This window comes from Corvus cornix, chromosome 1A (assembly GCF_000738735.6).
Source record: "Corvus cornix cornix isolate S_Up_H32 chromosome 1A, ASM73873v5, whole genome shotgun sequence".
NCBI lineage: Eukaryota > Metazoa > Chordata > Aves > Passeriformes > Corvidae > Corvus > Corvus cornix.
This window is the reverse complement of record NC_047057.1, coordinates 49,069,608-49,096,056: the sequence shown is the minus strand read 5'-3', so window position 1 is coordinate 49,096,056 and position 26,449 is coordinate 49,069,608. Positions and strand designations below refer to the sequence as shown.

The 26,449-nt window shown below is 51.5% G+C and overlaps 2 protein-coding genes across 4 annotated transcripts; one reads left to right on the top strand and one right to left on the bottom strand.

The window, feature by feature from the left end:
* The first annotated feature begins 407 nt into the window (after positions 1–407).
* Positions 408–17,170, top strand: L3MBTL2 (L3MBTL histone methyl-lysine binding protein 2). Of its 3 annotated transcripts, none has more exons than XM_039571496.1 (17): positions 408–494; positions 1,932–2,199; positions 2,414–2,547; positions 3,258–3,372; positions 4,349–4,428; positions 5,140–5,257; positions 5,587–5,721; positions 6,376–6,464; positions 8,054–8,282; positions 8,982–9,061; positions 9,637–9,741; positions 10,857–11,004; positions 11,833–11,915; positions 13,603–13,837; positions 14,598–14,663; positions 15,588–15,710; positions 16,537–17,170. In XM_039571496.1, the coding sequence occupies exons 1-17, from the start codon at positions 474–476 to the stop codon at positions 16,644–16,646; spliced, it is 2,139 nt and encodes a 712-aa protein (XP_039427430.1). In that variant the 5' UTR covers positions 408–473; the 3' UTR covers positions 16,647–17,170. The 3 variants fall into 3 exon arrangements, with proteins under 3 accessions (XP_039427430.1, XP_039427429.1, XP_039427431.1); XM_039571495.1 differs by having other exon boundaries at positions 3,258–3,381; XM_039571497.1 differs by lacking the exon at positions 14,598–14,663 and having other exon boundaries at positions 3,258–3,381.
* Positions 17,171–18,872: 1,702 nt separating this feature from the next.
* Positions 18,873–24,801, bottom strand: CHADL (chondroadherin like). The gene is made up of 5 exons (XM_010410626.4): positions 24,628–24,801; positions 23,458–23,628; positions 21,704–23,365; positions 20,857–21,023; positions 18,873–20,518 (listed from the first exon to the last, which is right to left on the bottom strand). Exons 2-5 carry the CDS (start codon positions 23,608–23,610, stop codon positions 20,293–20,295), a joined length of 2,208 nt encoding a protein of 735 aa, XP_010408928.3. The 5' UTR covers positions 23,611–23,628; positions 24,628–24,801; the 3' UTR covers positions 18,873–20,292.
* Positions 24,802–26,449: the final 1,648 nt, after the last annotated feature.

The following is a 26,449-nucleotide window of genomic DNA, read 5'->3' as shown; positions in this document are numbered from 1 at the left end:
GAAGCAATTCTTTACTGTGAGGGCATTGAGGCGCTGGCACAAGTTGCCCAGAGAAGCTGTGGATGTCCCATCCCTGGGAGTGTTAAAGGCCAGGTTTGACGGGCCCCCGAGCAACCTGGTTTAGTGAAAGGTGACCCTGCCCACGGCTGGGGGTTCGAACTGGATGATCTTTGAAGCACCGTCCAACCCAAGCCGTTCTGGGACCGAGAGGGCTAATCCCGAACTACAAGCAGGAATGGGGCCAGCGGGGGGCGGCAGCGAGGCCCGACCTTTCCGCGTCCCTGGGCGGGACCGCCGCGACGCGCTAGGCCCCGGAGAAAGAACTACAGCTCCCGTCGTGCCCCGCGGGCAGCGCGGCGGAACAAGCTCCCCGCTGATTTGCTGTGCTTTCCGCTGCTCTCGCCAATCAGACGCACAGCTGACGGGGGACGCTGTCCACGCGCGTGAGGCGGGCTGGCGGCGTCCCGGGAGCGATGGAGCGGGACCGGGGAGAGGTGAGCGGGACCGGACGGGACGGGGCGGGGCGGGGCGGGGCGGGACGGGCCGGGCCTCCGCCGGGGTCCGGGCTGGGCTGCTCCTGGGGGCGGCGGCGGTGGGTGCGTCTGATGCCGGCGGGACGGGCCCCTGCGTCCCCCTCAGCTTCCTGATGAGGCTCCCGGTTCTGCTGCCCTTGCTTGGCAGCTCTGGGATTTGTAACGTGTCCACAAGTTTCACTCGCCTGTTGTGGAAGAGTAACGATGCAGTGGTGCTCGGGTCCTACGAGCTGGTGGAAGGTGCACCCACACAGGGACTAGAAGGCGATGAAAATATTTCTATTTTAGAGGAGTTCAGGCCTCTCAGACATCAGGAATGCTGTCTGAGAGCCTGGATCCGCAGGAGAGCAACTCTTTGTTCAGGGAACAACCTGGGAGCCTTGTGTCTGTTTTGTGTGGAAGCCAGAGATGATGCGGGGAGACAGCAGTGAGTGAAGTCTGATCTTCCTTGTCCACGTGTCTATAATGGGAGCCAGGGATCAGAGGGAATTAGCACTGGAAGGTGATGGGCTTGCTGCTGATCTTTTGTTGTTGCCCACTTGGATAAACAATTGTATCCTTATGCCTCATGTAGGCATGAATCTGCTTTTCTGTTCCATCACTTCCTGTGCTGATGCTGACTTCTTGCTGCTCCTTCATGAGTTGCTAACACCTTTTCCCAGATTCTTTTGTGCTTATTTGGAGCCTGGTTCAAGATTCTTCTAGTCTGAGACACAGTCACTGTTTTTCTGTGCCCTTTCTTCAGTCTCTGCCTCGCAGCAAGTACAAAGAGCTAGTGAAGATGTTTAGCTGTGGAGGCATCTGGTTTTAGGCAAAAACCTGTAACAAACGTTCTGCCATCCTGCTGGTGCAGTTCCTGAACTGAGGTTAGCTGTGGACTGTGCAGTTTCCAGAGGACATGAACTGTCTCCAGGGCTGAGGTGGCTCTGCTGACTTCCAGGCTGTGCTGGTCTGGTGAGCTGTGGTGGCAGGAACGTGCAGCTTTGTGCTCTGCTCTGGAAGTCTGTGGTGGCTTTACTGTGATGGTGTCTGCATTGCTGTGCTGTGCAGCTGTGCTGGGAGAAACATGGCCTGGAAGGACGCAGTCTCATCTGTCCTGCATCAGCATGGCAGTGCTTTGCCCTGTACTTCTTCCATGTTCCTCAAGCTGTTTTCTCTCTAGCTACAGCCCTGTGGCACTTTTCTCTTGAGAAGCAGAATGCAGCCTGTGGAATAACAGTAATGGGATCTGTTTGGGGGTAGGGATTCAGACTCCTGCCTTTGGGGCTATTATGTGGACTCCTTGCTTGCCCTGAGGCCACTCCCTTGCCCAAGAGGCCCCCCCTGGCAGCAAAGGCAGGTTTATTGTGCAGTGGGGTGTAAAATGTCTATTTTAAAGCAAACTGGCTCTTTTTGTAGTTGGTGTCTGCCTTCTGCCACAAAACTTCATCTTTGGAGCGGGTGGAGGAGGAAGGCGATGACGATGAGGAGGATGATGAACTGGACATCTTTGGGGGTTATGACAGCCTCACATGCTACAACAGCAGCATGGGCAGTGACAGCAGCTCCTGTCTAGAGGAGTCTAGTGATGATGAGGTGGCAGACCGGGAAGCTGGAGAGCTTTCGACCTCTCGGATGCACCACCCATCCACAGGCCGGCTCACAGAAGACAGTGGCTCCGAGCCAGGTACTGCCTGTGCTGCCTAAAACATGTTCAGGGGAAGCGAAGGGTGTGTGGCTGCACCTTGGGGATGCTTTGGGAGCAGTTTTGGATGCAGACTGCATTTTCTGGGCTATGTGGGGGATCTGCTCTGTATAATGATGGTTAGCTGGTCTCAGCTCTGTCCTTGTAGTGCATTGACTCTGCTGAATGCTCACATTTTTGGCCTTCCTTCTCTCAGCTGTGTGCGAAATGTGTGGGATTGTGGGCACCAGGGAGGCTTTCTTCTCCAAGACCAAACGTTTCTGCAGTGTCTCCTGCTCCAGAAGCTACTCCTCAAATTCCAAAAAGGCCAGCATCCTGGCCAGACTGCAGGTGAGTTAAAACCTTTTCATCTGGCTCTCAGGCTCCATTGTGCTCGCAGGCTCTTGTGCTGGGGGACTTCAACCACCCCGATACCTGCAAAAAGTAGCATGGCAAGCTGTAGGTAATCCAGCAGACTCCTGGAATGCATGGGGGATAATTTCTTAAGCCAGGGGGACAGACAGCTGTAGCAGAGGGAATGTGACAGTAGATCTGATTGATGGTCACCAAGGTAAGTGAACTAATTGGGGATGTCAAAATTGGAGTCAGCCTGGGTTGCAGTGGTCATGCATTGGTGGAGTTTGCAGTCTTGAGGAATATAGGTCAGGTAAGGAGTAAAGTCAGGCTCCTGAACTTTAGAAAGGCAGACTTCCAGCTCTTCAGGGAGATTCTATAATTCTATGAGCTTTCCTGGGGATGGAGCAGGATGTGCCTGTATGTAGGGGTAGGTGGTTGCTCTCTAATTAAATATCAGACTGACATTCCCAGTGGCTTATTCTTCCTGCCTGAAGTCCCCAGAGAAGGCATGCCAGCTTAAAGGTGATGCTCTCTAAAAGCTGAGGACGGACACTGATATTTTACCTGCTGTTTCTTGTTCCTGTGAGCGTTAATAAATATTGTAGTAACCTGAAAATTGGCCCAAGGAAGAGGTGCATACCCAGTTGCAGGGGGTGACTTAGTCTCTTGTGCCATTAATGTTTCTAATATTCCTTCTTTTGTAGGGGAAACCACCAACGAAGAAAGCTAAAGTTCTGCACAAGGCATCCTGGTCAGCCAAGATTGGGGCCTTCCTCCATTCGCAGGGCACGGGACAGCTGGCAGATGGGACACTGACAGGTCAGGATGGTGAGTGTAGGTGAGGTGTGAGGAGGTGCAGCTGCTGGAGTCACAGAAATAGGGACACCTTGAGGGCTGTAAGCTCTGCAGTCCTCCTCCTCCTCCCTGGTACACTGCCTTGTATGATATGTGGATTGCTCTGACACAGGCTGCAAGGACACAGGGCACATCTTTTTTCCTCTCCCTGCTCTGGTGGAGGTTCCTGCCCATCACTATTGTAGCCTCATCCTTGCTCCTCATACGACTTGACCTGGAGTGTAAGCTCTGTGGTCCCAGTCCCACGAGGTGCTGACTTCTGCTGGCAAAGGTGACTTAAAGGTGTCCTGCTTTTCCCAGCCATTCGCTGCCCCGCTGCTTGTGGGAAGTTATATTTGCCCCGAGTCACTCACTGATCAGCTTGAGCAATAACCAGCTCACTTCCAGCTGAAGGAGCAGCAACTTACTGTGTTAGGGCAAAGGGGAGCGCCGGGGCATGGCAGCAGCAGGGTGTGATCCCTGAGCAGACTGCTGCTGGAGCAGAGCTGTGGCCTTCAACCAGGAGTGGCTGTGGGATTAACCTCTCAGATTAGTATCTCTGAGTTTCTCAGCACCTTCTGGGAAAGCAAGTGCTGCTGATATGACCCTGCACTGTTGCCGCTGAGAGGCAAAGCTGTGAAGTGGTGTAGCCCTGAAAGGATGCTCTGTCCCTGGAGTGCTTTAGCCCTGGGCTGGACTTGACCCCTTTTATTTCCCTTTCTGCTTCCCTTTTTTCAAAAGCAAGTGACAGTAAATACTGATTAATAATGTGCTTTGCTTCTTGTGGGGGCTAGTGACCGTGCACTCATAGGGGTCAAGTTTCCCACCAGAGAAAATGCAGTGGAATGCGTAATCCCTGTGTGCTGTGTCCCAGTGCCTGGAGGCTGCAGGCTGTAGTTCAGAGGTAACTGAGCTCTGTGCCTATTCTGTGATCTCACCTGATTTTCTGCTCTAATTGTAGCACTCGTCCTGGGCTTTGACTGGGGAAAGTACCTGCAGGAGCACGGCTACAAGGCAGCTCCTGTCAGTTGCTTCAAACACGTGAGTTGTACTTTGCTGTGCATGGCAGGGCACACGGGGCGTGTCATATGCATGGGCCCCCCTGTGCTCCTGTGACAGGTGGTGAGCAGAGGCCCAGCAGGGGGTTATTGAGACCCAGGTGATGCGAGGAAAGAAGTGGTGGTTCCTTGCAACTGAAAATGGGAGTCTCACAAAGGGACCAGGAGTTTGGGGGGAAGGAAGCAGAGGGGGACTTGATAGAAACACTGCTGGTAGTGATGTGCAGAGAGGAACTCAGTTTATGTGAGCCTGGCAGTAGCTGCCCCTCCAGCATGTCTGATTCTGATAAGACTTGTTATATTCCTTTTGAGTTGTGGTCTGATAATACTGACATCATTTCCTTTTTCTTGAGGATAGGTCAGGCAGACATGGCAGGTTTATTGATTGTTAGGTATTTTTGTGCCATAGAGGAATGGCAGCAGCTACTTTGGGATAATAGGACAGCTGGCAGTGAAACAGTTAAGTGTTGCTATATGGTATTCTGCCTTTTGGGATCCTCAGTGAACACCCCAGTGAGATGTTTGGTACAGTTCAACTGTATTTCAAGACTTTGGCAGATCCAAGAGGGGTAAGGCATGCAAGCCTGTGCCTAAAGTGAAAAGGGTAGCTGCCTAAGAAGTGTCTGTGGAAGCTAGAAGGGCCTGCTCTGATTGTCCACATCCCTCTCCCAACACGGCTGCCTCAATCTTTCAGGTGCCACTCTTCGATCAGTGGGATGATGTGGTGAAAGGTATGAAAGTGGAAGTGCTGAACAGTGATGCTGTGCTCCCCAGCCGTGTGTACTGGATTGCATCCGTCATCCAGATTGTAGGTATGTCTCCGATGTCATCTTTGACAGCTGGGTACAGCTAAGCTCTGAAGGAAGCTTTAGAGAGCTGAGGGTAGCTGATCAAGCAAAACAGCAGCTCTTTGGAGCTCTACAACTGCTGAGAGATTTTGAAACAGGAAATATCATGGTGCCGGAGTGAGTGGAAACCAGCATGTACTTCCTCTTGTGCTTGCTGGGCAATTTGCAAGAATAGTTGCTGGAGAAGCTCTGGTAACCTATGCAGTGCTCTGAAGGCCATGCTGTAGGTGCTAAGGCTGTGGTGCCAAATTTGTGGCCTCTAATGCCTTTGGTTGTCTGCTCTATCCTGGCAGGATATAGGGCCCTTCTGCGATATGAGGGCTTTGAGAATGATGCTGGTCATGACTTCTGGTGCAATTTGGGCACAGTGGATATTCATCCCATTGGCTGGTGTGCCATCAACAGCAAAATCCTGGTACCACCACAAAGTGAGTGTGGGGCAAGAGAGGTCAGCACATACCTGGGCATGGGGAAGCTTTGGTTTATGCCTAGCACAGGGGGACAGGTGCTCCCACTGCATGTAGGACTACAGCTCCATTTGTGCTTTGAGTTACAAGCAGCAGTTTGAGTTTGGGAAGCTGGAGGCTGCTTGGATTGCTCCCTCTGCATCTCCCTGTCATTGACCTGGGGATGCTGCATGCAGAGCTGATGTCAGACCTGTGGGGGCTAACGCAGGTGGCTTTTCCTCCTTCTAACCCACGTGGTGGCTGGACTTGAACTTTGGGGGAACTTTTTGGTCCTATATCCTGGGCAGCATCTCTGGTAAGCACAGTGGTTCCAGTCTCTGCACAGCTAGCAGTTCAGAGAGGGATGCCACTTTAGTGGAATTTTGGCAAGCTGAGATGTTTTTGCTCTATTACCACTTCCTTATCTAGATCAGTGGAGTTGAATGTCTGCTTGGCCCAGTTAATTCTGTAATGGTGATTGCTTCAGCCAGATGTGGGGGCAAGCTGGCAAAACAGAGTACAGAATCTGAGTGTGAAGAAGGTCTTTTAGTGCTAATGGGCTGTCAGAGAGATGAAAACTGTGGTGCTGTAATTATTTTGGTCATAAAGATGGACTTTTTCCCTGCCCATATATAGCTATCCATGCCAAGTACACTGACTGGAGAAGTTACCTCATGAAAAAACTGGTGGGAGCCAGGACCATCCCAGTGGATTTCCACATGAAGGTAAACATAGGAGGCTGTCATTTTACATGGGGTAAATGAAGCTGAAGTCAAAACATGCTCAACATGTCTCTTCTGGTTCTGATCTGTGCAACTTTTGTGTGCCTTGAAACCTGGGCAGGGCAGGGGCAGTGAGTGCTTCCACGTGCTCCTAAGATACCTGTCATGATGCTGTGGGTAATGGCACAGCCTCCATGCCCTCTCAGCACAACAGTTTCTCCTTTGGGTCACAGGCAAGCTTTAAAATCTGTTGTCACGTAGTCTGCTGGGACGTACTGGGGATAAGGTTTGGCATTTTGCTGAAGGGAGAGAGCAGTGCAGCTCCAACCTGGCCTTTGGCTGCCATGTTTCAGTGACAGGGAATGGCTCTGAGAGTCAAAAACCTTTGTCTTCAGTGTTGGTAGCAAAGCAGCCTGGAGGGAATGAGAAGGGCACAGGCTTCCTTGAAATACCATGGCCTTGGCATCTTTATAGCTCTCATGATTTTTTTTGTGTAGCCTGCACTGAGATTAGAGCTTGTTAGAGAGAAGAGGGTCTTCTGGGGCTAGGAGCTTTGGAAATGGCAGATAACAAAGTCCCAGAGGCAGCAGGCAGGAAGGCAGGTGATAAATTCTTCTATGTGCAAGGTAAGTGGTGACACTGAGCTGGAGATCTGGATGTAGTTAGTGTTTCCCATGTCACTTCTTAGAAAGTTAAGAGGGTGTTTGTAGCTGCTTGTTCCTGGGCCACAGCTTGTAGCTGGAAGGGAAGTGGTGGAGGGAAATAGACATTGCTTGTGTCTTTCTCCCTTCAGCATCTCCCACCTAATAAACAGGAGGTGGAAGGGGAAGACCTTAGCTTAAAAGTTCTTCTGGATTCTTCTGGTGTAGGCTGGTTTGGGTGCCTATTTTGTGTTTCCTAGTTGCTGCTCAGCATCTTGGGATCACAGTTCCAAAATGTCAGATGTCCTCTAAGCACCATTGGGCATTTGTGGATGAGTAGGACAAGGCTGTATGAGCAAACTGAACGTCTCGAAAAAAGTCAGAAATCAGCCAGTGACTCTTTCTATATGCCTGTGCATTTGGGTCAGTCTGCAGAGTAACTGGCTTTGGATGTGGAGTTGGCAGATAGATCATTGTGTAGTTCAACCTCTGGTCAGAATGAAAAGGTGGAAATAAGAACCTGACCTCTTTTGAAGTCAACTGAAAATCCTGTTGCCCTTTGGGAAGCTACACCTCTAACTAACTGCAGCCTTGAAACCCTTGTGATCTCTTTCATGACTGAGAAAGGCACACAATTCCTCACTCAGTTTCTGGTGAGCAGAAGTTCACACTGGGAACATTCACACAAGGTGGTGCCTGGGCATGGCTGCTGGTCGGGGGTGGGGCAGCTCTTATGAGGCGACACGACAAGGGAGACTCAGGGAGTGTGTGCCCAACCACACTGTCATGTCTGGGGCTGCCAGCTACCTGTCCACCCGATGAACCCACTCCCATGCATCCCTTCCTAGTCAGCTTTGGGCAGTGCCAGGGTGCCTGTCTGTGGGGAAAGCTGTTCTCTGAAGTGTTTGGAGCACTGTGGTTGATCTCACCTCCTCTGTCGGTTGTTGCCAGATGGTGGAGAGCATGAAGTACCCGTTCCGGCAGGGCATGCGGGTTGAGGTGGTGGATAAGAACCACGTGTCCCAGACACGTATGGCAGTGGTGGATACAGTGATTGGGGGCAGACTGAGACTCCTCTATGAGGACGGTGACAGCGATGATTTCTGGTGCCACATGTGGAGTCCTCTCATCCATCCTGTGGGCTGGTCACGGAGAGTGGGCCATGACATAAAGAAGACAGGTAAGGATCAGGCCACTGCAGCCATCTTCTGATTTGCTGGGAACTGCCTGCACCCTGTTGTTGACACCAGTCTTGACATGCTGGGAGTGAGGCAGTTGCCTCAAGACCTGACAGATGAAGTCTGCTTAGTTTTGTGTCTGCTGGTTTTTTATCGGGGTAGATAAAAAAGCCCCATGATCACAGGTCAGGACAGGGGACTGTAGAGTTTCTTATGTGAAGCAGGCAGTCTGTCTCCTTAGTGTGAGAACGCAGACTTTGCAACATGACAGATGTTTATAGTCTTTTTGAGGAAATTCATGCTGGCTTCTGTAACACTGGATCCCATCAGGTTGTGTTTTTCTGGACTTTACCAAGAGGAATTGTTGATCGGCTTAGGCTGGCAGAAAAAAGCAAGACTTGAGCTCTGCTGATCCTTTAGGTTGTGTCTCCATTCCTTGTTGCCTCTCCCTGGTGATTACAGCCACATGTAGCGGTGTTACCAGTAGTGCTCAGGAAGCTGAGCCATCTGCTTTGAGCAAGCCCTTCATCACAGCCCATTTTATGAGAAGTGTAGAAGGACTGACCTGTTCTTTTTATTAAGTGGCCTCATATTGAGGGGGTTTATAGCACCTAAGCTCTCACAGGAAAATTAATAACCAGTCTGTTTTCTTACTGCAGTTGCTGCAGGTTTTTTACCTCTCTTTCTTCCATTCCTCACAGAAGAAAAACGTAATGACATGGCAAACCATCCCACCTTCCGGAAGATCTACTGTGATGCTGTCCCCTATCTGTTTAAGAAGGTAGGACAAGTCTGCCTTTCTGTGGGGGTCACAAAAAAGGAAGTGGTGATAGCATTTCCTTCCTTGGGCATACATGCTACCGTGTGGGTTGTTGAGGGTGGCTCACTAGTCTTTCTTATAGCGAAGGGTGTCAAGGTTCTGGTTAAGCAGGAGCAGGTCAAACTAGAAAGCTGAAAGAATTAAAGGAGAGTGACAGATTGAGGGACTTAGTTGAAGGGCAAGCAAAGGAGCTTTGAGTTGGAGAGGGAAGAGGATTGCATGGGAGAGACCAGTTCCAACAAGGAACTGGATCACGCTGGTAAGAGCTGAGATGAGAAGGAGGCTTGTTTTGTTGTGGAGCTGCAGCTGGGCTTGGCTCTCTGACTGACCAGAGCTGTGGCAAGAGGTTGCTGACAGAAACATAGTGTTGGTTTGGCTGCCTCTTTGTATTTCTTGTAATATTTTTGCTTTCCCCTCCCAACTTGAGTTGAGCCAAGTGAAGGAGTTCTAATCCCATTTGCACTTGCTGTGCTCGGTGTCAGGATGGGACTGTCCCATACCCCTGGCAGCACATGATACACCAGAGTCTCCCTTAGGTACGGGCTGTCTATTCTGAAGGTGGATGGTTTGAGCGAGGCATGAAACTGGAAGCCATTGACCCCCTGAATCTGGGCAACATCTGTGTGGCCACTGTTTGCAAGGTAAGTTCAGTGGGCCTCAGGGGGTCTGCTGTGTTTACTTGAGATAATGCAGCTTCTCCTCAGGTCTTTTCAAATGAATAAGACCAGGTAGGATTTTGTGTAGGGGAGAGGAGAGGGCTGTCAAGAGAGGTGGACAGCTGTTGTGTGGAGGGAACTTGGGGGTTACCTCAGAGGTCTAACAAGCTGTCATCCACGTGTACCTAAATGGACAGCATGAAGATGAGCGTGCTTGCTCTGCAAGCTAGTGTCCAGTGTGTCTGACTGGCAGCCACTCTTTTTCCACCTTTGGGCATGCAGTAGGGAAGATTTGTTCTCCAGTTCTGAGAGTGCATAGAGAGGCCTCTGTGGAAAGAAGGGGACCTCCATGTGGGGAATGGCATGAGGAAGCTGAGGATGGATGTGTCTCCTTCAGTCTCCCTTGATGAGGTGGTAGTAAGTTCTACTCTTGTGCTAGTCTTGAGAAGTAAATTGCTTGCCCAGGTTCCCTCAGTGAAGTGTGTTGAGTGTTGAAAGTATAGCATCAATCTGGGCTTTTCCTGCTTCCTCAGGAAGCTGTTTGCCCTTGCAGAACCCAAGCTGAGGACTTTGACACCTGGAGTTTGGCAGTGGGATGCTAGGAGAGCTGTTCGTGTCTGTAAAATGTTCCCTTCAGTCTTTGCTTGGAAATGGAAGAGTTTGGGACAAGCATGCCTATCACCTTTGGTAGGCTCCAATTACCAGTGAGTGACAGGATGGGACAACTCTTGTTGCTGTATGAAGTAGCAAATCCAAGGGTGGTGCTCCTTCCCTTCTACCCAGTAACAAATTTGTGATCTGGCTGGTGTAAAGGGTTTTTGGGCTGCCAATAAAGTGTTTCTAGGGGAGAACAGAGCTCCTGACCATTTAAGGCTTTTCACATAGTCCTTTCACAAGGCTCTTAGTGTTGGTCCCAGTCCTGCAGAAATTGCTGCATTGGGGGTTAGCTTGTGTTGACTAACATACTAGTATAACATTGCATTTTACTATCTAGTGGCAACTCTGATCGATCTGTGGGGACTCTTGAGAGAATCTTTTGTGAGGAAGAGAGGCTTTAGAGCAAGCAAAGCTCTACACTCATGCCTTCACTCCCATCTCAGGTTCTCTTGGATGGGTATCTCATGATCAGCATTGATGGAGCCACATCTGATGATGGCTCTGACTGGTTCTGCTATCACGCCTCCTCACACGCCATCTTCCCCGCCAACTTCTGTAAGAGGAACAACATCGAACTGACCCCTCCAAAAGGTGAGATTTGGACTCTGCCCTGTGGTACAAACCTGCATGCAGAGTCTGATGGGTGGTGCTTTTCTGAGAGGGGTCGTGTTCAGATGAATCAAAACAAGGTCCCAGTCCGCTTGTTTTTCAGGGAGATAGGGCTAGTTCAGAGGCAGGCTCTTTGAGCTCTCCCCATATACCAAGTCTTGGTTAGCTCCTGGCAGATCAGTGGGACAGGTGTATGATCCCCAAACTGAACAGAATAAAATGTTTTAAAGGACAAGGAGGGTGGGAAGGGATAAGTAGAGCCATTGCTGCAGGAGTCAGTACTCAAGTGTCCAGAGTCATCTCTATTCCTTTCTCTATGAATAGATCAGACATGAGTATTTCTTCAAACTCCTAAGAGACAATCACCCTAGCAGTTTTTACTGCCTCATCTAGCCATACCCAAAAAGGCCTGCTCTGAATTTCTGTGTTGCAGTATTTTTGTGCAGTGCTGTTCCATCTTCCTTTGATGTTCCTGCTGCTGGGAGGAACACTGGTTTTAGTGGCGTGTTTTGAACATACTACTTCCTACTTGCTGCTGCTCCTCCCCTTTCTCTGTGGTCTGCGTCTATGGCTGACACAGATGTTCAGAGCTGCAGCTTGCACTTTTCTGTATTTGCCAGCTGGAGAGGGGTGCTGGACTCCCATGGAATCCATGCACTAGGTTCATGTCCAAGATCAGGCTGTATGTGCTGGTTCATGAACCTGCTTTGCAACCAGTTGCTATGCCTCCTTCCTGCGTACTCTGCCTTTTCCCCAACTGGTCTACCCAGTGACTACCTTTTTACCTCTTAGTGTTTCTTCCTGCTGCAGGGCACGATGCAAAGACCTTCAGCTGGGAACGTTACCTGGAAGAGACCAAATCAAGACCTGCTCCATCACGGCTCTTCAACACAGTGAGTGCTGCCAGGAAGAAGTGATGGGTGGGGATGCTTGAAGTAAGGGAGGAGGAGTGCAGGAGCTCTGTCTGTCGTGAGATCACTGAGGTGGAAGTGCTTCTTGTCCAACACCCCTGCTACAGCAGGGTCACCTGTAGAAGGTTGCTCAGGACCATGTCCAGATGACTTCTGGATGGATGGAGACTCCACAACCATGTGGGCAACCTGTGCCAGTGCTCATTGGCACTCACAGTAGACCGTGTGTCCTGATGTTCACAGGGAAACTCCTGTGTTTCAGTTTGTGCCCGTTAACTCTGGTCCAGGCACTGGGCACCACTGAGAGAAATCTGGCTCCATCTTTGCACCCTCATTTCAGGCATTTATACACATAAATAAGGTACCCCTGAGTCTTCTCTTCTCCAGGACGAACAGTCACAACTCTCTCAGCCTTTCCTCATACAATGCTCCAGTTCCCTCATTATCTTCCTTGTCCTTTGCTGGACTCTCTCCAGTATGTCCATGTCTCTCTTGTACCAGAGAACAATTCAGGTGGGGCCTTGTCAGCGCCAAGCTGAGGGGAAGGATCACTTCCACTGATCTGCTGAGAACAGGCTAACATTAGCCTCCTTTGTCCCAGGGGCACATCCCTGGCCCATGTTCAACTTCATGTCCACTGGGATTCCCAGACCCTTTTCTACCAAACTGCTTTCCAGTCAGTCTGCCCCCAGCTTGTGCTGGTGCCTCGGATTCTTCCTCCACAGGTATGGGATTCTACCATTTCTCCAGCTTGTCAAGGTACCTCTGGATGGCAGCACAACTATCTAGTATATTCTGTTCTCCTCCCAATTTTTTGCCACAAGCAAGCTTGCTTGGTTTGACATGACACTCTGACATGTCATCGGGATATGTAATGAAGATGTTGAATAGGATTGGATCCAGTATTGACCCCTGGGGTACACTGCTAATTACTAGCCTCCAGCTAGACTTCATGCTACTAATAACCATCCTCTGGCCCTAGTCACTCAGCCAGTTTTCAATCTATCTTGCTGTCTCCTGTATAGTTCAGGCACACAGCATATATAGCTCAATCATCTTCTCTATGAAGTTCTGATGGCAGACAGTGTCAAAAGCCTCCCTGAAGTCAGGATAGACAATATGCAGTATCTCTACTGGGCTGCAGTTTGCTGACAGTCGGCACTTTAAGGAGAGCTCAAGGCCCAGGAGTATGCACTCTCCAAGTAGGGACAGCAGTGTCCTGCCTTTGTGGGTGTTAAGATATCTTGGTCCCTCTGAGTGTGACCTGTGATTCTGTAGTGTTTCTGTGAGCTCCAGTCTCCTGGTGGGCTCCTCATTGCTCATTGCCTGTGGATGTGTGGCTGGCATGCAAAACTGGTGCAGTACCTGGGCCTGTGCTGGTCTTCTGATACACCAGGGGTATGTCAGGCAATTGTTTGACTGTGTGTTCCTGAACTGCTGCTTGCTGCTCCCCCCAGGTCAGGATCTTGCTTCTAAAGTCTGGGTTGAGATTGACTAAGGACACAGCTGGCCTTGGATCTGTTTTTGGATCTGTGGGCTTGTTGTCTGTCTGCTTGCTTTAGGCTGAAGGCTAGCCTGTGCAAGGGTGCTGTTGGCCAGGTACGGGTTTGGACTGAGTGCAGTGGCCTTGGCTTTTCTTTTTTCATGTTTTCATTTTTTATGCACCCAGGACTGTCCAAACCATGGCTTCAAGGCAGGCATGAAGGTGGAGGCAGTGGACTTGATGGAGCCCCGACTCATCTGTGTGGCCACAGTGAAGCGTGTAGTCCAACGTCTCCTTAGCATCCATTTTGATGGCTGGGACAACGAGTATGACCAGTGGGTGGACTGCGAGTCTCCAGACATTTATCCTGTGGGGTGGTGTGAGCTGACAGGCTACCAGCTTCAACCACCAGTGGTTCCAGGTGAGTGAAGATTTTACTGTGGTTTCTAATGCTAGAGATAAAGGTTTCCTTCCTCCTGCTCCGAGTGGCTCCTTTGGTTTTTGGGCCTTGTAGGGAGAAGCAAATGGCCTCCTTGATTTGCACTGGCTACCATAAACCTTCCTCTGTTGCTACATTCTAGCAGCTGGCAGAGGGAGGAGTCTGATGGGGAGAAAACAGCCTGAGTTTTGAGGTTGGCTCTGTTTTCCCTGTTCCCCCACACCAACAGAGAATTAATTGCTCCTGCAAAGTTGGGTAGAGTTCCAGGTGGTCCTATCCCTGCACAGCTCCCTTTTATGAAGCATATCTATGACCTTAGCCAGGTAGCAGTGGGAGCTCAGCCCACGCTCCCTTTTCTCATCAACTCTGTGACTCTGTCTGTAAAAGGTAAGAGCATCCTCTCAAGAGTTCGTTCCTTCCCTTGTCACAGGGAGGCCACTGCCTCACCTTTGCAGATGTTTTCCTTCTTATCCCAAACTATGAATCTTGTTTCTTTACTGCCCCTGCCAAGTCTGTACTGGCCTCTCTCCCCTGTGCTGCCCCAGCCTGCCACCCTGGGCCCTCACCTGGAAGCACAGACAGCAACTGCACTAGAGCCTTGCTTTCCCCTCAGCTGGTTGTCTTGGGAAGAGGGCTTTGGCTTGGGGGGACGGGTATATCTGTTTCTCGCTTATGTCACTTCATCCCAGTTACCTACTGGTTATGGGACTTGGCTTTCGTTTCCCTCTCGTCTCCATGACAGAGCGCACAACTCCAGCGAAGGCCAAGGAGGTGCCCAAGAAGAAGAAGAAACCCTATGGAAAGAAGAGTGAGTGATGTTTGATTAGTGCCCTCCCGCTCGCTCGCAGGCTGGGCCCAGTTAGAGGAAGCCTGTCCATGTCCCATCAGAGCAGGAGAGAGAGGCCTTGTCTTGCTGTGGATGCCCTTACTCAGCTGTGGGTTTGCCAACACAGCTTCATCCTTCTTACCTGCCCTGTTACCTAAAGAGCAGAGAGCTGTGTGTGGGAAGGATCTGTTTTGCAGTCTGTTTGCTGTTGGCCGAGGTATATATGGCACTTGCTTCCAGGTGTGAGGTTGTGCTTCTTTCCCTGCTGTGTCCTTGATTGGAAGGAGATGTTTGCTGCAGGGTAGCTGGAGAGCAACCCTGGTTTGTGCTGAGGGAAAGAAGGCCTTAAGATGGCTGAAGAGGCCAGTAGAAACCATTTTATTGTTTCATCTTGTCATTGTTGTGGTCATTGTTGCTGTAGCTGTGGCAAATCATGTAGACAGACAAGAAATGCCTTGCTGGGGGGGGTGGAGGGGAAAGGACATCTAAAGAATATAAAGATTTTTAACCTAAATGAAAAAGTCAGCTAAAACCAGAACATTACAGTTACAATGTCTGCGCCTTGCAGTAAATATGCTCATTGCCTAGGACTAGACCCAGACAGGTAAGCAAAGCTGACTCTACACTGATTCCAAGAGGACCTGCTCCTTGGAAGTTAAGCACATGCTGAAGCGCCTTGCCTTTAATGAAGGAGAACATGAAAGAGCATATTTTGAGATGATGACAATGGAATTTTTCTCCAGTAGGCCATTTCTGTTGCATAACCAGTTGGCAGCTAATGACCATGTAGCTTTCTGTTCAGTTGTGCTGGTCCCTGGTCTGTGGTTTCTCAGAGGAGCAGGGTTGCTGATTTTCCAGGGGCAAAGAAACACAGTTTTGCTCATACTCTGTTATCTCTTTGTTAAGGAAAAAAGTTACCTGCCAAAGCCCGGAGCATCAAACAGACTGTCAAGAAGCCTTCTGCCACAAATGCAAAACGAGAAGCAAAAGCTGCTAGCCAGGCTTTGCCAGAGCCAGCACCTGATGAGAGTAAGGGAATGAGTTACTCTACCCCACAGCCACATTCACATCTCCCCATACACCCTCTTGGCCACTAACTCATGGGCGCCTCCAGGCAGGAAAAGGCAGCAGCATGTCAAATGTCCTTCCCTACTTCTCCAGAGATACTCCAGAGAGTAGAAGAAACCATTTGCTTGCTTTCCCTGGAAAAGTTTTCTTCCCAAGAAGATTTGGCGGGACCAGTACTGCTCAATATCTCAATGCTGCTACTGCCTGCTGAGGGCCTGGCTGCCCTGCTGAGCAGTCTGGTTGTGTGAGGTCAGGGAGGAGAGACAAAGTGGGTATGTCAGAGGTGGCTGTCAGATCCCAATCCCCATAAGGGCTGTTGCAGCACGTGAACACAGCCCGTCGTGCTGCAGTGACCAGAAGAGCAGCTGGGTCACTTGCCAACCCTAGTGGGTAGCAGGGAGGAGGGTGGGTGAGGTGCCTTGTGCACATGGGAATGGAGAGTCATGAAGGTCCCTCCTGTTCCCTTAAGTTCCCCTGTGTGAACCCAGACAGATTGAAAATGGACCACACCAGCTTTTCCTCCCGTAGGAGTTCTTGGGAGCCAGCAGCTGAATGCTGCCAGGGTTTTGTCCCATCTTGATTGCTGCTGTGACCGTGGATAGATTTGCACTGGAATGACAGGGGGCTGCCTGTGGTGAGGGACCCTCAGGAAGTAGACTGGCCCCAGGACCTGGGGCATTTTGACCTGCTTGAACAGAGCTCGTTTGGAGGTGCTGCAGGTAGTGAGAGTCAACATGGGTTGATTTTATTTACTTATTTTTCCCTCTCTCTGTCTGTCTCTTGCTAGTTATTGCTGTGCGGGTGAAAGAAGAAACCATTGACCCTTCAGATGCAGAATTTGGAGAGACAGAGCTTCCTGTTCCCATCAGCAGCATAAAGCAGGAGGACACAGACTGATCTGGAGCATCCCACAGCTGCCCACAGCAGCTTCACCTTGTGGCTCTTTAGGGAAGGTCCTGGCAAAGGGAAGCAGAGGACCAAAAGGGCCTTCCTTTTTTAAAGCAGACCACTCTGCAGCATCACAACTCTGCTTTTCTGGTGTGCAAGAAAATTTCCCCCAGACTTGTAATATTAAGCCCTGGGAAACAGCAGAAAGACTGCAGGCATGCTGAGGAGCATTACCAGGGTTGCTGCTGTGGTTGTGCATGCCTGATTTTGAAGGCACCTTTTGGAGCAGAAGCTCAAAACAGGGAAAGAGGCTGCCAGAGCACAAAAGGGCAGTTTGGGTTCTTGGCTGTGGCTGGAGGTGATACGCTGCTGTCCAACATGATGAGTGCAGGACGTGTCAGGAAAGGAGCTGCTCCCATAGGACTTTGGTGCTGTACTCTCCGGTCTAAGCGCTGCGAGCCCCAAGAAAATCAGGACAGGAAGAGTGGAAAGAGGTGAAGAAAAAAAAAGAGATGATGATGCCTCCTGAAGAAGCGAGACCTTTTTTCATAGAATGGTTTGGGTTAGAAGAGGACCTTGAAGATCATTTAGTTTCAATACCCCTGCTGTGGGCAGGGACACCTTCCACTAGACCAAGTTGCCCAGAACCCCATCCAACCTGGTCTTGAACACTTCCAGGGATGAGGCATCCGCAACTTCCCTGGGCATCCTATTCCAGTGCCTCACCACTCTCACAGTAAAGAATTTTTTCCTAATACATAATCTAAAACTAATGGTTTGAACCCATTCTCCCTTGTGCTGTCACTACATGCTCTTGTAAATAGTCTTGTCCCATCTTGCCTGTACGTTCCCTTCAGTCAGCAGGAGGCTGCAATTAGGTTACCTTGAAGCCTTCTCTTTTCCAGACTGAACAATCCCAATTCTCTCAGCCTTTCCTCACAGGAGAGGTGCTCCATCTCTTTAATCATTTTGGTGGCCTCCTCTGGACTCGCTCCAACAGGTCCATGTCCTTTTTGTGCAGAGGGCCCCAGAGCTGGGTGCAGCACTGCAGGTGGGGTCTCAGCAGAGCAGAGGAGGAGAATCCCCTCCTTCACCCTGCTGGCCATGCTGCTTTTGATGCTTTCACTCATCTTTTGATGCTTGATTGGCTTTCTGGGCTGTGAATGCACATTGCTGGGCCACGTCCAGCCTCTCATCCACTGTACCCCCAAGTCCTTGGCAGGACTGCTCTTGATCCCTTCGTCCCCCAGCTTGTGTTGATAACAGAGGTTACCCCAACCCAGGTGCAGCACCTTGCCCTTGGTCTTGTTAAACCTCATGAGATTTCCATGTACCCACTTCTGAGCCTGTCCAGATCCCTATGGATGGTATCCCATCCTTCAGGTGAGTCAAGAGCACCACTCAGCTTGGTGTTATCTGCAGACTTGCTCAGGGTGCACTTGATGCTTTTGTCTGTGTCATTACTGAAGACATTAAATAACGCTGGTCCCCATACAGACCCCTGAGGGACATCACTGGTCACTGATGCCCACTGGGACTCTGAGCTGCTGACCACTACCCTCTGAAGGCAACCATCCAACCAATTCCTAATCCACCAAACAGTCCACCCATGGAATCCATCACTCCAGTTTGGAGGGAATCCATCACTCCAGTTTGGAGGGAATAGTTGTGGGGGACTGTGTCAAAAGCTTTACAGAAGTCCACCTGGCTCAAGAAGCTATTCTCCATGCATTGCAGGAGTTCCCTGGATTGCCTACAGCCTGCCTTGGTACTTTCCCAGTAGATGTCAAGTTGGCTGAAGTCCCCCAGCAGGACTGGAGCCTGTGAGCACGATGCCTCCTGTAACTGGAGCAAGAAGGTTTCATCAATAGGCTCCCCTTGGTCAGGCAGCTGTAGCAGACCGCAGCCACAAGGTTCCTTTTGTTGCCTCAGTGTCTGATTTTTACCCACAGGCTTTTGGCCTGCTCATGGCTGTTCTTCAGAGACAGCTCTTGACACTCAGTGCACCTCTTGATGTAGAAGGCAACCCCTCCACCTCTCCCTCCTCTCCTGTCTCTTCTGAACAGCTCATAGCCATCAGTAGTCACACTCCAGTCACACAGTTTGTCCCACCAAGGATCATAACTGTCCAGCAGCGTGGTGGCTTCCAACTCCTGTTTGTGGCCCATGCTGCGTGCTTTGGTGTAAAGGCTGCATCACCTTCCTAGAGGAACACCCCTTAATTCCTTTGAGATATTTCCCTGCTGTATCCCTGTTGGCTTCTGTAACCTCAGGAGTCCCTGGCTCACATCTGTAAGACTGCAAGTGTGCTCCCCCTGTGTCTGGTACCTCTTTGAGTCACCTGCAGAGGGATCTCGCTAGCACCCTGTCCCTCTAATCTTTTCATACCCTCCCCCAGCTTGCCAGGAATGAACCTGATACTGTCCCCCTCACATCTGGTTTCATCAAGCAACTGAATTACCTGAGAAGGAGCACAACCATAAACACCTTCAGTGATAGCTCTTTGATGCTCAACTTGAGGGACAGTCAAGGAACACCTTTCACTGCACTGATTGGTATTATCTACTCCCCAGAGGAAGCCATGGGACTTTGGACCTCACCTGCACTGAGTTCTTTAGTTTAAAGCCCATCTCACCAAATTAGGCAGGTTGCTGCCAACAATTCTCTTACCCTTTATAGACAGGTGGATCCTATCTCTCCCTAACATACTACAATCATTAAAGCACACACCATTGTCACAAAAGCCAAAATCTCCATGGCAGCAGCCTCAAAAACAGATGCTCATCTGCACTGTGTCTGCTTCTGTCACTCCTTGCTTTTTAACCCAGAACTGCAGAGGATTTGGAGCATGGTTTGAATTTTCAATTTTTTTAACAGCTGTACTGTAAATTTGATCTACAATCTGTACCCTAAAGCCCTGTGACAAGCTTCAGGAAGAAGCCAAAGGCTTGTGTATTGCTTTCCAGGCAACCAAAATCCAGAGTTAGTCAAAACGTATCTTTATCTGTAAATTTATCTTTTGAAGCCTTTTCAATTTAAGCAAACTTCTGGGGCCTGAGGTCCCAGCCTATGCAGTCATAGGGAATAAGTTGAGCACATTGCTTATCATGGAAGCACTTACAGATCACTGACCCCATTTCACCAATTGGATCACTGATTGAATTCTGCAGGAAATAAAAAGGTTTCCATCTGCTTATGTTTTAATTCTGAGGAACTGCTGGGAATTAAGGTAACATTTTCACTAATAATTTTTAAGCTTTCTAGTATAAGATTTGCACCAGTGCAGGACCTTACTGGTTGGTGCTGGTCGCAGTCCCACTCAGGGTTCTTCTATGATTTTGGAAGCTGTGAAAGTGCTCTCAAAACCAAAACCAAACTTGTGGATAGCTTTTCCACATGGCTTAGAAAGAAGCAGTAAGTATTTGATTTCATTGTTTGTATCACCAAAGCATGCTACAGAACATGCCTCTGTGTCCTGCAAAACCAAACCCCTCATCTTTGGCAAATCAGCATTGTTTTGGTCGCACCAGGCTCTCCTTTGTGCTTTGGGCAATATCCATCTCTCCGTGGTGGGAACAAATCTAGAAAAACTGCTCTAGGCAGACTGTAGGTATGGCCCTGTTGTGTCCAGCACATGTCCTAAACACCTTAAACCCTAAGCTCTGCTCTTACTGAAGCCTCTGGCTGGAGATTTTCCCGACCTCTTTTTCTTCCTGGGCTTGCTTGCAGTCTTAGTCTTGTTAGGATTGGTTTCCCCAGCCTCACCTCGGCCCCAGCCAGGACAAGTTAGGAAAGTGGTGGAAAGCTTGACCTTCAGCCCCTGGGCTTCTGCAGGGGACCCACAGGTGGCCCCTACGTGGAGGTTGAGTTTGTTGATCCACCTGGAAATGTGGCAGAAGATCAGGGAAAGGAATGAGACAGGGCAAAAGGAAAGCCAAAAGTCTGTGCCCATAAGTAGATGATCACTTCAAAGTAAGGCCAGACCACCTGGGTGACCTCTGAATATCTCAGTATTTTCCCACCCCAGCTTGTGGCTGTTTTCCCTATACCCAGAAAGCCCAGGCAACTTCCATCCTTGCACAGAGGTGTGTGCTACATCTCGCCACCACGGGAAAAGACCAAAAATGGCTAGTGTGCTGTGAGCTTGTGCCTTCAGCATGGGAGGTCCAGCTGCCCCCCAGGCAGATCCCTGAGGCTGTTCCCCACTCCTGGCACTCACCTGTGCAGTGGAAGAAGCTGGCAATTGCAGTGGAAAGGTACATCCTGCAGGTTGAGGATCTCCAGCCCTGTGAAGTTGCTCATGTCAGGTATGTTGCTCATTTTGTTGCTCTCCAGGTAGAGGCTTCTGATCTTGGGACCGAGGCCAGTGAAGGCATGAGGGGAAATCTGCAATGGAAGGAGAGTAAGTCAGGGGCATGCTGATGGAGGCAGGGCAGCAAATCTCTGCCCTTGTACTTCTGATCATCTATTCTGGGGGGCCTGAGAACTTGTCCTGAACCTGGTGGCCCCACAAAAGAGATGCTTTAAAGAGGGGGGACTTAATTCAAGCAGTTTCAGTCACATCTTGGAACTCATTAGGCTCCTGTTCAGTCTTCTTAGACAGAAGGTTACATGCAGGAGGCCTCAGAGTGATCACCGTGTGCTGGTAAGATACAGTTCTTATGAGGGTGCTGCTAATACCACTTTCTTGAGAAGATGGAGATATTTGGGGTAATAGCAGTGAAGAGTCCTGCAGGACAGCCTGTAATAAGAGAAGGAGGAATCTGGCCAGGGCTGGGCAAAGGAGGTGATTTAGGGAATGGTCTGGACCCCACTGAAACTGGGTGTTAAGGACTGGAGGGAGTAAGCTTCTCCCAGGGGAGCCAGGAGCAAGGCTGAGGCAAAGGCAATGCTACAGCTGAGCCTGAAGAAATCTGGCTTCCCAGCTAGGCTATGGAGCATCTCCTGAAGGCTTGGGAATTCAGGGACGTCTGGATGCCCCTATAGGGGCCACCAGCCCTGGGCAGTGGAACCTGTGATGCGCCCTGTGGTGCCACTGCCCTCTGGGAGTCCCATAACACACTCACCCGCTCCAGGCCCATGTTGTCCAGGTAGAGGTGCTGCAGACTGGAGGCCACCGGCAGGAAGACACTGTCCCCCATGTGCTTGATGGGGTTTTGGGAGAGCTTCAGCTCACTCAGGGCAGGCAGGCCCTGCAGGGCTGCTGTGGGCACCTCCGACAGGCGGTTTCCCTCCAGCTGCAGCTTTTCCAGCATCTTGGTAGGAGCCAGGGCAGCAGGGGCAATGTGCCTGATGGCATTTCCAGCTAGGTAGAGCCAGCGGAGCCCCCTGGCCCCGGCCAGGTCGCCGTCCTCCAGCTCCCTGATGGCATTGTGCTGCAGATGGAGGGAGATGAGGTTGGGCAGGAGCTGGAAGGCGGCTGCAGGCACACGGGTGAAGGCATTGTGGTCCAGGTCCAGGTAGGCCAGCTGCGGGGCCCCCTCGAAGGCAGCAGCCGCCAGGGTGGAGAGGTGGTTGTCAGTGAGGTACAGGTAGACCAGGCTTTCCAGCCCCCGGAGCGCCCCAGGGTGCAGGACCCTGATGCTGCAGCTCTGCAGGTGGAGCGACACCAGCTCCTTCAGGCCAGGGAAGGCATCTGGTGGCACTGTCCTGAAGGGGTTTTGGCGCAGGTCAAGAAGGTGCGTGTCCCCAGGGAAGTCCCGAGGGATCTCTCGCAGGTCCCTGTTCTCACAGGACCCATGATGGAAATCAGGGGAGCAGACACACTCCCGGGGGCAGTGCCTGCTGCCAGCTGCCCTTGGCTGCTCTGGTGGTGTCGTGGGTCTAGGGGGTGGCCGGAGGCGACCACATCTCATCTCAGGGGGCTTCAGGGAGTCAAGGGACCGGCCACGGAGGGCCGGTGGTGCAGCACAGGCACCCTCGGCCTGCACCCGCGCCCTTGCCAGCCACTTGTGGAAGGGACGCAGGAGGCAGGAGCAGAGCAGAGGGTTCCCATCCAGGCTGACCCTCGCCAGCCCCCCCGCACCAGCCAGGGGTGGCAGCCCCTGCAGCTGGTTTTCGCGGAGGTCCAGCACACGAAGCTGGGGACTGCGGGCAAAGGCATCGGGTGCCACATCCTGGAGGGAGGCATGGTTCAGGAAGAGGTGCCTCAGTGAGGCCATGGCCAGGGCTTCCTCAGCCACATAGGTGATGGGGTTGTGACCCAGGTCTAGCCGGGTAGCCCCATCGAGCCTGGCCAGGGCCTCGCCAGGCAGTGCCTGCAGCTCATTGTGGTCCAGGCTCAGCCTGCGCAGGGCAGGCAGAGCAGCAAAGGCCTCACTGCCCAGCACATGGAGGGCATTGTGGGACAGCCGAAGCCACCTAAGAACCTGCAGACCCTGGAAGACCATGTCTGGGAGGTAGACCAAAGCATTTGCCCTCAGGTCAAGGACAGTGAGGGACCCCAGATGGCCAAAAGCACCCGGCTGGATCTCCTCAATGCGGTTCCCCTGCAGAATGAGCTGCTGGAGGGAGGAGAGCCCGTCCAGGGACTCCTGGTAGAGGAGGGCTATGCCATTGGAGGCCAGGTTGAGGTAGACAAGCCTCCCCAGACCCCGGAAAGCCCCTTCCTCCAGCCTCTCCACCTTGCAACGCTGCAGGTCTAGGTGTGTGAGGTAGGGGGTGGCAAGGAAGGCTCCCGCTGGGATGACCATGAAATTGTTGCCCCGAAGGTCTAGTTTTTTGGTGAGCTGTTGGTCACACAAATAAAACACTGAGTTACCCCAGGGCTGCCATACCTATCTTCTCTCCCCATCCCTCGACCTTTCTTTCCCTTGCCCACCTCTGGGATGGTGTCAGGGATGGCCATCAGGCTCCCATTGAGGCACAGGACATGGGCACGGAGGTTATCACAGACACAGGGTGCAGGGCAGCGGGTAGCAGCCGTCACCCCCAGGGCCGCTGTGAGCAGGAGGAGCCCCCAGGATGGCCCCATGTTGGAGGGCACCTGTGGCTGGGGAGAGACAGCAGTAAGGCCAGGAGAGAGGCTGGGTTCCCATGCGTCCCCAAACAGCATCACCTGCTTGGCACCCCATGTGCCAGGAGGGCTGTTGCTGTGACCTAGTGGGGCAGATCTCACTTGCTCTTGCTCTCATGCTGTGATTTCACAAGTAGTAAACGAGGAAGGGAGTGTAAGAAAGAGAGGAGGAATACTTGGAATGAAAAGTGAAGGTCACAGCTAGCAGGTCACTCACAGGCAACTGGCTTGAAGCAGACACCCACCCCACCGCACCCTCCTGTTTTCTTCACATATCACTAACTTAAGATTGCCTTGGTCTGTAACAAGCTATCGCTATCCCTCCTACAATTGCTTTTGTAAGGCAAGCAGGTATGTGCAGGGAATGTGAGCACACAGGCTTCTGAGCTGCTACCCTTCTTTAAATGGCAAATGTCCCATGTCTCCACCATGCTGGACATCTGCTTCCTACCCTGCAAGCTCCCTGCTTCCGCCCCCCCAAGCTATTCATAGCAGTGTTTGGAATAGAACTCTACTGTTTAGCTGCAGGAAGGACGGGTTGGTTTTGGCTGGGCAGGAATGAGCCCCTGGGGAGAAGGTACCAGAGAGAGGCCAAGGCTGGGGCAAATGCAGAGGAGGCAGCGAGCTGTAGATACAACCAATACACCCCCCTAAGCTTTGAGACAGCAGCAGTGGGGTCTGCAAGGCTCTAACTTGTGAAGCCACTGTGGTGCACAGCCCCATGCCCCCTGTAGCTCATCATCCCCTGTGGCCCCATGCCCCAACTCTGCCCTCCTGCTGTCACAGCTAGTCCTGCTGCAGCCTACACACACACTGGGGCAGCCCCCTCCTGTGCACCCACCCACCAGTGACACCAATGTAATGCCCCCAAACTCAGTCCCTGTGTTGTGCCTGGAGCACTGTCACATGCCAGGCATCATCCCATCACTCCCTCCCACACACCTGGAGGGTTCACACACCCAGGGCTGGGAGTACCTGGACTTCAAGACGTGGCGAAGAGAGGAAAGCGTCCCCTGCCCCGTCTAGCAGCTGCCGAGCTCCTGCACCAGTGTTTGCTCTCCTTGCAGAAGTGAGAACTGAATGGGCCCCGTTGTGTTGCTTTCCCAGCAGCTCTCACCGGGCAGAGCCAGGAACGTGGGAGGAGGAAAAGGACGGGGGGAGGAAGGGTAAGCCACCCCTGGAGAGAGGGCAGCAACCCAGACAACTGCCTCCCCCTCGATTCACCGGGGGCTGGGAGCACCAGCCCGACAAAGCCCATGTGGTGTTTGTATTCACTGTTTCCCGGGCTCTCCCTTCCCTTTCCTGGCTGTATTAGTCACAGGAGCTACAGAGGTGCAGGGCAGAAAGGTGACATCTAGCCAGAATTGCAATGGCAGTGGTAGGCCTGAGCAAAAGGAGAGGCAGCTGACCAGTCGTGCCACATTTACAGCCCCTCCACTCTCCTCATTTTGTTCCTTTGCTTGTTTAGAAGAGGCCGGGGTGGCAGTGCCTGCATGACACATCATTAGCTTACAGAAGGATATGGAGACATTCATTTTCCTGCCAGACCGTTGTTTCACTCTCCTGGGGAACGGGAGCAGATCTGCAGCCTGACAAAAATCTGGAAGGTTTGGTATTAGTATTTCCTTCCCCTATTCAGCAATCTCAGCTGCCAGAACCAGTATGTCCTAGTATGGACACTGGCTTCTTCCCAGACCTGCCAGCCAGCCCTGACCTCCACCTAAGGGACAGTGTGGTAGAGTGGCTCTGGCCAGGCAGTTTCAGTGGTCTGGGGAACCTTGACCACTTCCACCAGAACTACAACCTCTCTGACCTGTCGCTGACCACCCAGCATCTCAGCAGCAACCCCACCTGCCAGCCAATGTGGAATCACCCACCACATCCACCATCACCCCCACCACAAGTCTGGCCACTGTCCAGCTCACTCTGCTCCCCTCTGCCTGGCCCTTCCATCATCTCCCCTGGCCAGGAGCACCCTCCCCTGCCTCGACAACAGCCTGGACAGCAAAACCTCCCTGGTAGTGGCCTGAGCTCTGCTGAAGAACCATGGAGAGGGGGAGATGAGATACCAGGCACTGAATGTCACATCTGGCCTTTCCCCAGCCTCACCCCAGGCTTTTATTTTATTCATTTACCCAGCAATGATGTCACCAGCTTCAGTTTCTACCGAGGCTGCTGGGAGGCAGCTGGTCTTTACTCTCCCTGATGGGGCATGGGACATGAAGGCACCACACCCGAACTTCCACTTGTTGAGGGCCTAACCTGCCTCTGCCAGGCCAGACACTTTCACTTTCCATTTGTTTGACCTCTCTCTGCAAGGAGCTGAATCCCATTACTACCACTACAGGGTTTCACTGCTCCCAGATGTGCCCAGAACTGCTCCATGCAGAGCTCTGCACCATCCCTGACTTGCTGGGCTGAAGAAGTTCAAACTAAAAATCCATCTGACAACAGCAGTGCTTTTGGGGTGAAACAGCTGCACAAGACAGGCTGAAGCAGCACTGGAAAGACCCCACATTCCTCCAGGGCACCACAGGGAAAGTCATCCTCTGGGGAGCAATTTTTAACAGAAACCAGAATCAGCAATTCCCAGCCTCTTTTTTTTCCCCCTAATCCAGAAGCATAATGCAATTTTAAGGGACTTCTGAGTCCATGTCCTATTTAGAAGCGAATCTGTCTTCTGCAGAGACAATTGATTCTATCCTTATACCCCCCTTTTTCCTACAGATCTCATCTTGACACAAAATACCAGGTGAAAATCTTATTTCTAAATATTGTTTGCTTTTGAAAAACCTTA